At 38.8% G+C, this 15,016-nt stretch overlaps 1 protein-coding gene across 5 annotated transcripts in view; it reads left to right on the forward strand.

The window, feature by feature from the left end:
* The window catches only part of ylpm1 (YLP motif containing 1), a 147,054-nt gene that overhangs the window by 27,490 nt on the left and 104,548 nt on the right, over window positions 1–15,016 (forward strand). For 2 of the 5 annotated variants that reach the window (XM_072568233.1, XM_072568229.1), the window contains exons 2-3: window positions 571–651; window positions 9,958–10,224. In XM_072568233.1, coding sequence (XP_072424334.1) covers window positions 571–651; window positions 9,958–10,224 — 348 coding nt within the window. The remainder of the gene's footprint in view (window positions 1–570; window positions 652–9,957; window positions 10,225–15,016) is intronic. The other 3 variants (XM_072568230.1, XM_072568231.1, XM_072568232.1) reach the window with 3 other exon arrangements.

Below are 15,016 nucleotides of genomic sequence, written 5' to 3' on the forward strand. Positions count from 1 at the left end.
CCATTTCTTTCCCAACAGTAAAAACTGATGCAAGATATTTGTTTTGTATTCTCCTATCTTCTGTGGTTCCACACATAGATGACCTTGTTGATCTTTAAGGGGCTCTATTCTCTCTCTACTTGCTGTTTTGTTCTTGATGTACTTGTAGAATCTCTTTGGATTATCCTTAACTTCATCTACCAAACCTATCCCATATCCCCTTTTTGCCCTTCTGATTTCCTTCTGAAGAATGCCCCTATATCCCTCAGTTGATTGGAATGCTTTTCTTTTTCTAGACAGCAAGACAGATCCCAAACCACGTAGTGTGTATTATGTATAGCTCCCATAAATGGAGATGATTTATCAAATGCCTTTTGTCTCCTAGTTTTAAAATCTTCTCTAACATAATAGATTAATCATGGTTTAATTTTAATTGAACATGAGGTTATCCTGTTTTAATATTTTCTTGTTTCTGTGCTAAGAAAACTTTTACTCTGAACATTTAATTGCTTTCAGAATACATAATTAAGATGCAGAAATGAAAAAAGCCTATAGTATTTATTTACATTCTTAGTTTTCTGTGCATTTCAGTCAGCTACTGCAAGTACTCTGACAACACCTGGTGACAAGAAGTCCAGTGATTTTTCCAAAGCAATAAATGGCTCCTATCAGGTAAGTGCAGGACAACACATTATAAATTGTGTAGTTCAGTGTTGTCCAATAGAAAATGTGGACTAGTGGGGATTTGGTGACATCATTTCAGCAAGCATTCATTCAATATCTCATGACTGATAATTTCAAGATACTTGCCACCATTCAGTGAAGGAGGAATTAAGACATAGAAATTAAAACAAAACTTGCTTTTTCCTTTTCATCCTAAATATTTTGCGAGTAATGCACAAAAAGGTTTATATTAATTGCTATTCTCCTCAAAGCTGTCCATGTATTATTTTTGTTTCTTAAGTGGAAACTTAACTTGTGGCATCTGGATTCCCAACTCACCATATGTGGCTAGTGGTTAATGTATTGAACAACACTCATGTTGATAAAATATGCGTAAATTAGCATTCCGAACTAGATACTGAAGCAGCTATTCCATTTTATGATCCAACAGTACATTTTAAGTACTCGTGAATATCCTGTAAAACAGCTCAAGTTTTGATAAAAGTGCAGCTTATTCAAGTGTGCTTTTGCATGACCAGGAAAGCTCAGGAGCAAGAATAAAAAAAAGTGGGAATAACTGTTCTAAGTTACTCGCATCCCAACTTTTCCTGTCTAGCCTTTTGAGTTCATATTTCAGATATTCAGCATTCAGAGTATTTCCATTTGTGTGAAGTTGTGGAATGGAATTGGCTACATTCAAAGCTAAAGATTAAAGCTTTTTATATTTTGATTCAATAAAATATATTAACTTGACCTAAAACCAAGAACACCACACAACAAATCTTGGTGATTTGATTTTTTTTTCAAAATCACAGCACACAACCCAGCCCTGATGGCACTATGGACCTTTTTTTAAATGTGAAATAGTGAATAATTCAGACATAGGTCCCATTCCAGAAGATTGACTGCCGAACTTAAGTTGACACTTCAGTTCTGAATGAGTGTTGTACTGTTCAAAATGTTGATTTTTATGGAAATGTGCGATCAGTGTCCGGTCCACTTTCTCAGGTGGATATTTTGTGGCTTTTTACAATGAGAAGGAACGTTCTCTCCACGTTCTGGTCAACATTTGTCCCTCATCCACCATAACTGAAAAAAGTCATCTAGTCAGTTCTTTCCGCATTCTTTGTTGAGGTTTTGTCTGTGCATTTGTTGCTGCATTTCTCCATATTACATCAGTGACTATCTTTTGAAAAGTATTGTCTGTAAAGCACTTGGGGCATTCTAAAAGGAACAATGTAAAAAGAAAGTCCCTTGAGTGCCAGATCCTGAATCTTAAAGATCCTTTTTTATACTACTTGGAAACATTATCATGCCACATGGTTGACTTTCTATTGAAACCAATGTAGAGCTGAAGTTGAGCAAGAAAATATTATTTACATTGTCAGACCTTCAGAAATAACAAGTGAAAATTTAGAGTCCTGTTAATGCAGTTTTTTTGAATAGATTTACTACTTCTTCCATAAGTGCTCTCCAACTTGGTCATTCTAGATTTATGTTTTTTCAAATGTGGCACGCTACTAGATTGTTGGATGAATAAGTATGGGTATGAGGAAACAGTTTAGCCAAAGACCAGCTCCACGATGTCTGACTCAGCACTATTGTTCATAGACTTACTGTAGTGGAGTTTCTTGATGTTTTGAAGAAGTTTACTTTGTGAAGTAATAAGCACAATACTAACTTGGGTAGAGATAGATCAGTGTTATTAGCACTGAGATCCACAAGTATCCATGTTTATGTATCTATATGCTCATTTTCTTATGCCATGAAAATGAATTTTATCTTATACGTTATATTGTGAGTATTCAATAACATTTCAAAAACAGAATTAAGTTACAAGGACAGCTGGGGTATTAATGCATTAGAGACATGTATTCCTGACCAAGTAAAGAATTATGTTAACTGAATTATTGGACCAATCCAGAGAGGACTCAAAATTTAATTATGGTTGTTTGTAAATTTGATATCAGTATGTTAAACAATGCTGAAATAAAAAGCTGGTATCAATAAAAAGTGAATATAAAACTGGCTGATTGTCATTCAAATCTGCCAGGCTCACTTATTCCCACACATAAGAAACTGACAATCCTTACCTGGTCTTGTTTATGAATGACACCAAAGTATGACTGCACTTATGGTATAACAAGGTACTTAGTTTTATCAAACTGCTGCAAGAAAGAAAAGAAAAATCATTATGCGTCAACTGAAGCATAAGCCTTGAGCACAGTAAGGTGGCTCATTTCATTTGACCCTGCAAAAACCTCCCCACTAGGATAGTGTGAAAATAAGGCAAATCAACTCTCAGACTAAGCAAGCAAAGTCCTGGTGTGACTGTGCTCAGTTGTATATATCAACTAACAATTTGCTCTCCTCTATCGCCATTAGGATGGATTCCTTTTTTGTTGTATGTACTGCTGCGGGAGCCAACAGTTGGTGAGCCTTGTAACATTCAGGGATGCAGGAAATTCCCAGGGTACTATGTTTGTCTGCTCCAAAATATTGGTTTCATTCTGACCTACCTAAAAATAGGGGTAGCACCGATTGCAAGGTTCTCTGTTGGTTGCTGGATGCTTTGAGAAAGACTCACTGCATGCTAGGCAAGGCTGCTGTTAGCTTTGCTTCCAAATGCAACCAAATTACTTGGGTTTTGTTTAGTTGGGGCTTGGGAAAGTCCTCGAGCAGTTCGGGCTTAAGGCATCCTAGGAGCTGTAAAAGTCTCAAAAGAAGCCGCTGCAGAATTAATTGTTCAGTGCAACAGGGAGTGGTGTTTGGATTTTTTCAATGCAGTTGAACAAGATGAAAAATGACTAAAATATTGGTAATATTGGCTTGGTGAAGCTTCCCATTTATGAAAATCTGGAACTGGAACTGCTGGGGTGCAGAATCTAACAGCATGTAATCCCAGGATGGGGAAGTGTGCCACTTGAACTTGATCAATCATTGCAGCAGTCCATGACACATAAGTGGTGACCCACATGGTCATGAATGTCCAGGGAGGATAGCTGAGAAATCCATGAGATCTGTTTGATTGAATTTACCGATCTGATCTTACCCCTGTTTTCTTCAAGTAGAGTTGTTTGAGTATGTTGTGTATCTTTACATGGACTAAACCATTTTTTAACAATAATCTTTGTTAGCTTGAGTAAGTTTTAGATGTAATATCCTCGTTGTTTGTTGACAAATGAACGCTGGATGAATTGTATTTAAAACTGAATCAGTTACAGAATTGTTCATTATAACACAAGTTAAACTTAAAATTTATAGCAAATGGTGTGGAAGTGGAAGGGAATTTGTGCATTCCTCCAAGCTCGGTTGTAACACCTTCCATAGATATTCTTCAGAGCAGAAGGAGAGACCAGTACAGGCTGCAGCATATTGTTTATATGTGGGTTGAAGTAATCCTGTTCTTGATCCCATTAAATTGAAGGAGTAACGTTGAATATGGACAAGAAAACTTTGTCATTACCATCTCTGAAATGTTGAAAATGTATTCGGGAGCATAGAAGCAGGCCATTTGGCCCTTTGAGGCTACACCACCATTTGATAAGATCGTGGTTGATATGGTTGTGTTTTCATTTCCTGTCTGTACATTAGAATGCTTGTTTTCTTTTGAATAATATTACATAATTTAGCCTCAAGACTCAACCTTCAATACTTTCTTCAAAGGAAATTTCATCAGTTGACAACCTTGTGTTTGTGTATGTGTGTGAGAGAGACAGAGGAAGAGAATAGGTTTCGTAGCACTATTTAAAAAGGCAGTTCTCTTACTGTTAGTCTATAAACCCTAGTTTTAATTTCTCCCAAAAGATGAAATATTTTCCTGGTATCTACCCTATCCAGTCTCCTCAAGATCTTGGGTTTCCAGAAGATTGTATTGAATTCTTGAACCTCTGAATAGAACGACTCCATATGTACTCTGGATTGGAGACTGGGGTTAGGGTGTAGTACTATTGATTGAGCTCTGAAGACTGTAGGTGTCACACTGGGTTTGCAATGTGAACATAAACAAAGAAATAATTAATTTATCTGGTCCTTAGCAATTTGCCTAGCACACATGCAGCATATTCCTTGAGATAAAACCAAGTCTTCACACTCAGAGCACCCTCTTTCATGTTTTTTTGGCACTACTACTTTTCTAAGTGGAATTAACAGTGGCACCTTAAAATTGGACACGGATGTGATGCTGTGGTCTGTCAATGGAAATCTGTTCTACCAACATGTCTAACTTGATGGTCTAGTATGTTCATCACTTCTTCAACACCATTGAGCCAGATGATCAGCCCTGGTTCTAAAAAAAGCAGCGCTGTGTATGCCTGTAAATGAGGTCTCAATATGTTTGAATAGCACAGGACTGTATTAATACCAAGTAACAAGCTGCATGGAGTAGAGAAAAGTAATCAAAGGAGGACATAGCTAACCTCACATATTACTATCCAATCAATCTACAGTAAGTTATCAGCAAAGTGAATGAAGGAGTGATCAGCAGTTCCTTTAAAGTGTCAGTTACTTACCAATAATCTATTTGCTATTACACAGTTTCTATTCTGCCAGAGTCACTGTATTCTGGATTTCATAATAACTTATCTGAATATGGACAAAAGGGCTGAAAGGCTAAAGTGGCTACCCTAGACGTGCAACTGCATGTGATACTAAGTAAACTTCATAAAACTTTAATAAGTGGGAAGTAGGATTAAAGCCAGTGTATGAATTCATACTCGTCACAAAGAAAAGGTTGTAGATCAGTCATCTTGGCCCAGGACGTTGCTTGATGTCTGTCCAGTGTCCTTGGCAGAATTGTCAGCAGCTGCTTCCTCAGTATCTTCCCTGTTACTCAATGACAGAAGTAGACTGGCTTGCTGATGATGGCACAATGTTCAACTCAATTCATAATTCCTCAGATAGCAATGTAGTCCGGGTCCCTATCCAATTCGACCTTCATGAACTGATAAATGGGAGATGCTGTTGTACCATGCAGAGGGTATTATCATTGTTGTGGTTCTGTTTACCGAGCTGGGAATTTGTCTTGCAAACGTTTCGTCCCCTGTCTAGGTGACATCCTCAGTGCTTGGGAGCCTCCTGTGAAGCGCTTCTGTGCTGTTTCCTCCGGCATTTATAGTGGCCTGTCTCTGCCGCTTCCGGTTGTCAGTTCGAGCTGTCCGCTGTAGTGGCCGGTATATTGGGTCCAGGTCGATGTGTTTGTTGATAGAGTCTGTGGATGAGTGCCATGCCTCTAGGAATTCCCTGGCTGTTCTCTGTTTGGCTTGCCCTATAATGGTAGTGTTGTCCCAGTCGAATTCATGTTGCTTGTCGTCTGTGTGTGGCTACTAAGGATAGCTGGTCGTGTCGTTTTGTGGCTAGTTGGTGTTCGTGTATACGGATCGTTAACTGTCTTCCTGTTTGTCCGATGTAGTATTTTCTGCGGTCCTTGCATGGGATTTTGTACACTACATTAGTTTTGCTCGTGTTGGGTATCGGGTCCTTTGTTCTGGTGAGTTGTTGTCTGAGCGTGGCTGTTGGTTTGTGTGCTGATCATAACAGCACTCCAGGCTCTTGTTCTGAGGATATGGGTTCAAATTGAAAATCTCGAATTTAAACCTTGCCTAATGGTAACAATGTAACCAGTCGCAAAGCTAGTCTCTTTTTTCTCTAAAAGCTGTTTCTTGGCTCAAGGATACTCTTTCTGAATTTTTTCACAGGGGTAATAAACCGGGCCGGGCTCCGATCAGTCTGGTTTGGTATAGAGATCAAAAGGATTTTGAGAGGCCTTTTGTTTATATGTAAACAGATGAGACTTCAGGCCAAAGTGGTCATGTTTTAGAGATGACCTGCATAAAGAAAGGGAAGTAGTCAGCCCTCTAGCTATATCAGTTCAAAGTCATGCCATTTGGAATGAATAATGCTCCAGTTGCATTTCAGAGACTGACTAATAAAGTCATTGCCGAATTACCCAATTGTGTGGAGTGTATTGATGACCCGGTGATTTTTAGTCACTTATGGAAGGAAAATTTACAGCGTTTATTGGACAGGTTCGATCAACTTCAGAAGGCAGGCTTGGTGTACACTCGCTAAATTTTATGTACAAAAATGCCAGACTGTTTAGATGGAGCTTGTGGTTGCAGCCATTCAATTTGACAATTGTTCATGTGGTAGGTTGTGAAAACGTGATTGCCGATGTATTATCGAGATTCGAATGAGATATGGAGGCTTTCAGTGATGGGTGTACCGTGGTCTGAATTTGCATTGGGTTGTGCATGTTATAGTTAGTATAGTGTATATGTGTGTTTCGACTACTAACTGGGCTTTGAAGCCTTAAAATGAAATCATCTTTTGGTATCGATGGTTTTTCTTTTAAGGAGGGGAGGTATCACAAAGCTAGTCCCTTTTTTTTTGGTTCAAGGATACTCTGTCCTTGATTTTTTTCAGAGGCTAATAAACTGGGCCGCGCTCTGAGCAGTCTGGTTTGGTACAGAGATGAAAAGGATTTTGAGAGGCTTTCTGTTGATATGTAAACAGATGAGACTTCAGGCCACAGTGGTCATGTTTTAGATATGACTTTAATAAAGAAAGGGGAGTGGTCAGCTATCTAGTTCGCTACTATCCTTTCAGGAAGGAAATCTGACCTTACCTGGTCTGCTGTACATGTGACTCCAGACTCTCAGCACTATGGTTGACCCTTAACTGCCTATGGACAATTAAGAACAGGCCGAGCCAGCTGTCCACATCCCATTCATGAATACAAACAAAGTTTGCCTCCTAACTCCAAAGATTTTGCAACACTTAGAAGGCACAATTCAGGAGTGCAATAGATTACTATAGATGAAAATTTTCTCTGTTACCATCAGTGCTGCTTCCTGATCTTGTCTGGAATTGGAAAAAAATGATCAATTTTTGCTTGCAATTTCCATCCATTTTCTCACTAAGTCCACCTCTGAGTCTTTACTCAACTATCTCGATTTCTTTGGGGATAGGCTGTCCACCAGTACACATTATACGCTCTCTGACCTTGTTATTCACTCGAGGGATATGGTATTTCTCGATGGCCAGCGTTTATTATCCGTCCCTAGTTGCACTTAAGAAAGTGGTGGTGAGCTGCAGTCCACATACTGTAAAGGACCCACAGTGCCTTTAGGGAGGAAATTCCAAGGTTTTAACTTAGTGACAGTGAAGGAATGGCAATATATTTCCAAGCTGGAATGGTGAGTGGCTTGGAGGGAACTTGCACAAAATGGTTCTGTGTTAAGGCCTCAAATATTATTCACATTATTCATTAACGATTTGAAGAATGATATTGTAAGTCAGATATTCAAATTTGCTGATGACACAAAGTGATGTGGCATTGTAGCATAAAATTACAAAGGAATATTAATGCAATGAGTGAATGGGCAAAACTATGTCAGATGGAATTCAGTATAAACAAGTGTAGGTTATTCATTTTGGACCAGAAAGGATAGATAAGGGTACTTTCTAGACTGTGTGAAGTTGAATACAATGAATGTCAAAAGAGACTTGCATTCAGGTGTATAAGCTTTAAAATGTCATGAAGAAAATAACTAAGAAAGCCCCACTTGGAATACTTGAGCATATCTGGGCACCACATCTTGGTGGACTTTGCAGGAAGTGAAAGGTAGTTTTACAAGAATAATGCTTGGACTTCAGGGGTTAAGTTATGAGGAGAGATTACACACATTAGTCCTGTTTTCTCTCGAATGTAGAAGGTTAAAGGGTGATCTGATTGAAATTTTCAAGATATTAACAGGAAAAAGATAAATTATTGCCACTGGTTGAAGATTCTAGATCCAAGGAGAATAGTGTGAGAATTAGGGCCAGACCATTCAGGAGCAATGCTACAAAGCTCTTCTAGACAGAATGAGTGGTAGAAGTTTGGAACTCACTTCCACAAATGGTGGTGGATGCTGGATCAGTTGTTAAGTTTAATCTGAGATAGATGAATTTCTATTAACAAAGGTGTTAAGGGCTGTGAGTTAAAGATAGGTAGATGGAGTTAGGCCACACATCAGCCATGATCTCATTGAATGGTGAGACAAGCTCCTGTTCCTATGTCTCCTTAGCTCCACAGCTGGTGATTCTGATGTAGGAACTTAAACCTGCAATGATAATGTTCTCCACAGATGCTACCTGGCCTGCTGAATGTTTCCAAAATTTCCATCTGTGTTTAAATGCATGGATTTGACAATAAAAGGCTCTTCTTTGTTTGTGGATCATAAGTACAAATGAGACGTTATTATTAAATTCTTTCTTGTACGTTATGGCAGGCATTTTCTTGTGTTTGTTAGTTATTTCTCATCATTTGGAAGGAATGTATTATTATGAACTTACATGTTGCAGGGACTGTTTGCTAGGATTGTTTACTACTTTGTTCTACTCCTTGGAAAAGATCATTGAGGTTCCCACACAATTGCCAAACTATCATTAATGAGAACTCTATGAATGGAATGGAGTTAAGAGAAACATAACTTAATTTTTTTTATTTGTACTCGCAAATATATCTTGCAAGCTTGAAACCAGTAGAAAATGGGTTAATGTTAAAGCATATAGCAATAAAAGTGAAATTTCCTTCAAAGAAATGAAGTAATATTTAACATTTCAGTATTTGCAGTTTCTTGTTAATTTCAAATTAATTTGTAACTATCTAGTGAATATTAATTTACCTATTTAATGCTCAGTACATTTCTCTCTTCTCAGTTGTAGCTTGACCAAAGTTTGGTCTTTAATACTCTTCTGTGACAAAAACCTTAAGATTACATTCTGATTCCAAATCTGTCATTTTTCATGTCATGATTAGCCTAAGTGGGTTGTCAAAGTAGCTGGAACTTTATGGCTTGTAATGTTGGATCAAAACAAATAACTATCGTGAAGCAGAGAAAATTCAATTTGGGTAACATAAGGGTTTTAGCTACAAAATAGCACATCGTGTCCGCTAAACAACATTGTAACATTTTGAAATTATTATGCAGAATCTGGGACTCACTGGAACTCAGCAAGGGCATATAATGTGGGTTAAAAAGTATGGTATTAAATGTTCAAGTTTCAATTTTGAGTCATATGTTGGGGAATCAGTTCGACGTTTTAGTATGTAATAGGTGCTAATAAATATGAGAATTACCTAGATCTAAGAATATATATATTAAAAAATTACAAGCGCCGTAGTCTTGATGTAATATGCATAACAACTTCAGAATATTTTGTCCATTGATCCAGCCTAGTTTGCATAGGTGATCAACCCAGGAACAAACATGTGACTGTTGAGTTGTAAACATAAATTAACGTGAATTGTCTCCACCCTCTTGCCATCAGCAGCAGCAGTATTGGTATCAGCAGCATATGCAAAACCTACAGAAGCATGGGAACAAACAGTATGGAGGACAGCATGAACAGAACCAGAATGACGAAATTAATCAGAGCAGTGAATCTGTGCAACAGAAAGCCGATGAGGCCAAAACTCCTTACACTACTCAGCCGCCATTGCCACCAGCTCCACCTTATGAGGCTCCCAAAACACAACCACCACCTCCACCACCCAAAGAGGAGATACCACCCCCACCACCACCTGAAGAAGCAAAGGTAGGCAAAGCTTGTTTGTGTCTTCAGTGTAAATTCATACCACTACATTTTTCATCTGTAAATCCATTTGACATGGATATAACCAAACTCATCTTGGCAAATAAACTTGCTAAACTTAAGGACATGTCTTGGCTAAACTTAAGGACATGTGGATGACTTACGCATAAATATCTCTACTTGTTGCCGATCATCTCAAGGAAATTTTCATCCATGGATTTTTGGATAATTTAAGACAATTGTGTACTTAAGGGAACTTTAAGAAATGTTTAGTTCTTAAGTTGTTTTGAAGGTTGTTTTGAATTCTTCAGCCACTTACAGGAGTGTAATTCACTCAGTGGGTTCAGAGATTTCCAACATGAAGGCTTTCTAAATACCTGACTCCTTCCTTTGACCAGTGTGACACATGCATGTACTGGAAGCTGCATAAATTAATACGCCGGGATCTGTTCTTTGCGGACAGAAAGAACACATAAAAGCATTTATTCTTGGTAAAACTCAGCAAAATAGGTGATGGCCTTTCTTTGCTTCATACCTCAGGGCAGTGTGCTAACTAAGTAGTCAATCAGTCTGGTTTAAAAATTTAAAAAAGCTTGCCTATTAAATGTCAGTCACCAGTAACTGGTAAATTCTTCATGGGAATGTCTCAACCAATCAGTACACTTGCCAGTTATCAAAACTCTCCTTTCATGCAGTATAAATATTGTTTCCCCTTCAGTTTGGTATTTCTTACAAATCGGCCTGTTGAGTACAAAATTTTGACAGAGTGTTTCTTTATTTAATAATACTTTTGATATCTGTTAATGACCTGGTCTTGGGGGCAAAGGGTGCAATTTCAAAGGTTGCAGATTCCATAAAACTCTTCAGTTGCAGTCACCAGTGAGGAGGGTAATAGCAAGGTTCAGGACATAAATATTCAAATCTGGCAGCAACTGTGGATAAAGAAGCAGAGTAAATGTTTCAGCTTGATGATCTTTTCTCAGAATGGAAAAGCGTTCTGATCCCGTCTGGTGATATAATCGGAGAAGCTAGATACCAGACATGCAATTGGCTTGATGAATCATATTATCTTTTGTTTCAGTTTTAAAGGCGTTTCTGACTGAAACTAAGTAAATATTGCTGCGGATTTTGTTGTAGTATTCTGGTTGTTTTGATGTAGAGATTTGGTCTCATAGTGATGCCCACGTTCCATGAACAAATAAATAAAACATGTTTAACTAATCCATTAGAGATTATTGAGAATGTAATACGTTCTGTGATTAAGGGGGAACCAATGGGCTACAATCGGATTTCTAGAAAACATTTGAGTGCCACCTTAAAGGTTATTGTAGAAAGTAAAATCTCATGGTGTAGGGGTAGCAGATCACCTGGCTCACAGGAAGCAGACAGCAGTCATAAATCGGCTTTTTCAGGTTGACAAGATGGAATGAATGGTGCACTGAGGAATCAGTGCTGTGACCTCAACTACTTAGAAATTTTATAAATTATTTTGAAGTGATGGAAAGTCTAGTTGCCAAATTTGCTAATGATACAAAGAATAGTAGGAAGCTAAGGTTGAAAGGAAATGGGAGGCTTCTTACAGATAGATAAATTGAATGGGCAAAGATCTGGCTAGTGGCAAAATAAAATGGCCCATTTTGACTGGAAGCATTAAAAGAAGCTATAATCTAAATTGTGAGAAATTGCAGAGCGTGAGGTGCAGAGGGATCTGGGTGGCCTAGAATAATAATGGCAAAAGGTTAGAATGCAAGTGTAAAAAGTAATTAGGAAATTGGATGTTATCATTTATTGTGAGGTGAATTGGCCACAAAAGTATAGAGTTGATACTTCACTTAGGAAGAGTACTGGTGAGACCATGCCTGGAATACAGTGTACAATCTTATTGTCTGTATTCAAGGAAAGATGTAAATGCATTGGAAGCAGTTTGAACATTTACCAGACTAATACCTGGAAAGGACAGGTTACCTCGTCAGGAAAATTCAAATTGCTGGGGTTGCATCCATTGTAGTTTCAAAGACGATGAGACGATTGAAATGTGTAAATTCCTGAGGGTCTTGAAAGGACAGATGTGGAGAGACAATAGACAATAGGTGCAGCAGTAGGCCATTCTGCCCTTCAAGCCTGCACCACCATTCAATATGATCATGGCTGATCATCCTTAATCAGTATCCTGTTCCTGCCTTATCTCCATAACCCTTGATTCCACTATCCTTGAGAGCTCTATCCAACTCTTTCTTAAATGAATTCAGAGACTGGGCCTCCACTGCCCTCTGGGGCAGAGTATTCCACACAGCCACCACTCTCTGGGTGAAGAGGTTTCTCCTCATCTCTGTCCTAAATGGTCTACCCGTATTTTTAAGCTGTGTCCTCTGGTTCGGCACTCACCCATCAGCAGAAACATGTTTCCTGCCTCCAGAGTGTCCAATCCTTTCATAATCTTATATGTCTCAATCAGACCCCCTCTCAGTCTTCTAAACTCAAGGGTATACAAGCCCAGTCACTCCAGTCTTTCAGTGTAAGGTAGTCCCTCCATTCCAGGAATTGACCTCGTGAACCTACGCTGCATTCCTTCAATAGCCAGAATGTCTTTCCTCAAATTTGGAGACCAGAACTGCACACAGTACTCCAGGGCCCTGTACAGCTGCAGAAGAACCTCTTTGCTTCTATACTCAATCCCTCTTGTTATGAAGGCCAGCATGCTATTAGCTTTCTTCACTACCTGCTGTACCTGCATGCTTACCTTCATTGACTGGTGTACAAGAACAGCCAGATCTCTTTGTACTGCCCCTTTACCTAAATTGATTCCATTTAGGTAGAAATCTGCCTTCCTGTTCTTCTCACCAAAGTGGATAACTGTACATTTATCCACATTAAACTGCATCTGTCATGCATCTGACCACTCACCTAACCTGTCCAGGTCACCCTGTAATCTCCTAACATCCTCCTCACATTTCACCCTGCCACCCAGCTTAGTATCATCAGCAAACTTGCTAATGTTATTACTAATGCCATCTTTTATATCATTAACATTTTTTGTATAAAGCTGCGATCCCAGCACTAATCCCTGCGGTACCCCACTGGTCACTGCCCGCCATTCGGAAATGGAACCTTTTATCACTACTCTTTGTTTCCTATCAGCCAACCAACTTTCAATCCAAGTTAGTACTTTGCCCGCAATACCACGCGCCCTAATTTTGCCCACCAACCACCAATGTGGGACTTTATCAAAAGCTTTCTGAAAGTCCAGGTACACTACATCTACTGGATCTCCCTCGTCCATCTTCAGAGTTACATCCTCAAAAAATTCCAGAAGATTAGTCAAGCATGATTTTCCCCTTCATAAATCCATGCTGACTCTGACCTATCCTGTTACTACTATCCAGATGTGTCGTAATTTCATCTTTTATAATAGACTCCAGCATCTTTCCCACCACTGAGGTCAGAGTAACTGGTCTATAATTTCCTGCATTCTCTCTCCCATCTTTCTTAAAAAGTGATACAACATTAGCCACCCTCCAATCCGCAGGAACTGATCCCAAACCTATCGAAGTCTGGAAAATAATCACTAACGCATCCACGATTTCTTGAGCCACCTCCTTCAGTACCCTGGGATGTAGACCATCAGGCCCCGGGGACTTACCAACCTTCAGACCTAACAGTCTCTCCAACACCAATTCCTGGCAAATATAAACTCCCTTAAGTTCAGGCACTGTTACCTCAGGGAGATTGCTTGTGTCTTCCCCAGTGAACACAGATCTGAAGTACCAATTCAATTCTTCTGCCATTTCTTTGTTCCCTGAAATATATTCCCCTGTTTCTGTCTTCAAGGGCCCAATTTTAGTCTTAACCTTTTTTTTGCCTTTCACATACCTAAAAAGACTTTTACTATCCTCCTTTATATTTTTGGCCAGTTTACCTTCGTACCTCATTTTTTCTGTGCGTATTTCCTTCTTAGTAATCCTCTGTTGTTCTTTAAAACCTTCCAAGTCCTTTGTTTTCCCACTTATCTTTGCTATGTTATACTTTTTCTCTTTTAACTTTATATGTTTCTTAACTTCCCTCGTCAGCCACGGCATCCCATGTCTTCTCCTAGGATCTTTCTTCCTTTTTGGAATGAACTGATCCTGCATCATACACAGAAATATCTGCCGTTGTTCCTCCACTGACATCCCTGCTAAGGTATTGCACCATTGAACTTTGGATGTTTTCTCTTCAAGGACAATCTAGTTAACTATTTAAAGATTTGGTGCCATTCATTTAAAACAGAGATGAGGTGAAATTTAGAGAGGTTAAGTGGAATTTTAAGTCTTTTGAACTTTCTCTCTGAAAATGTGGAAGCATGGTTTTGGAATATTTTTTATGGCAGAACTGGTTGTACTCTTGATAAGAAAGAGGGTGAAACATTATTGGGGTGGATAGTAATGTGGATTTGAATCTCAAAGTCTACTTCTGTTCCCTGTTTGTACGAGGACGTACAGATGTATAGTGGCACTAGCTTTTGCACAAATACTGTCTAAGGTGTTCTGACTTGGAATTGTATTGTCAGCCATCATTGTTCTTGTGTCAAACCTAAATTTCATAGCTGCAACACTTCAAAGTAACAGGGTTTTAGCAATACACTATCCTATATTTCAACTTAATCATGCCAGTTAGTTAGACACCATAACCAGATACCTTACGGTCACTGACCCCAAGATTATATTTTATTATTTGGAAGCTCATTTGGCTTATTTTAGTTCACCCGTCCAAAAACATTGTAAATTCTTACTACCCTCCCTTCTCACCCCAAACCCAC

This window comes from Chiloscyllium punctatum, chromosome 4 (assembly GCF_047496795.1).
Source record: "Chiloscyllium punctatum isolate Juve2018m chromosome 4, sChiPun1.3, whole genome shotgun sequence".
NCBI lineage: Eukaryota > Metazoa > Chordata > Chondrichthyes > Orectolobiformes > Hemiscylliidae > Chiloscyllium > Chiloscyllium punctatum.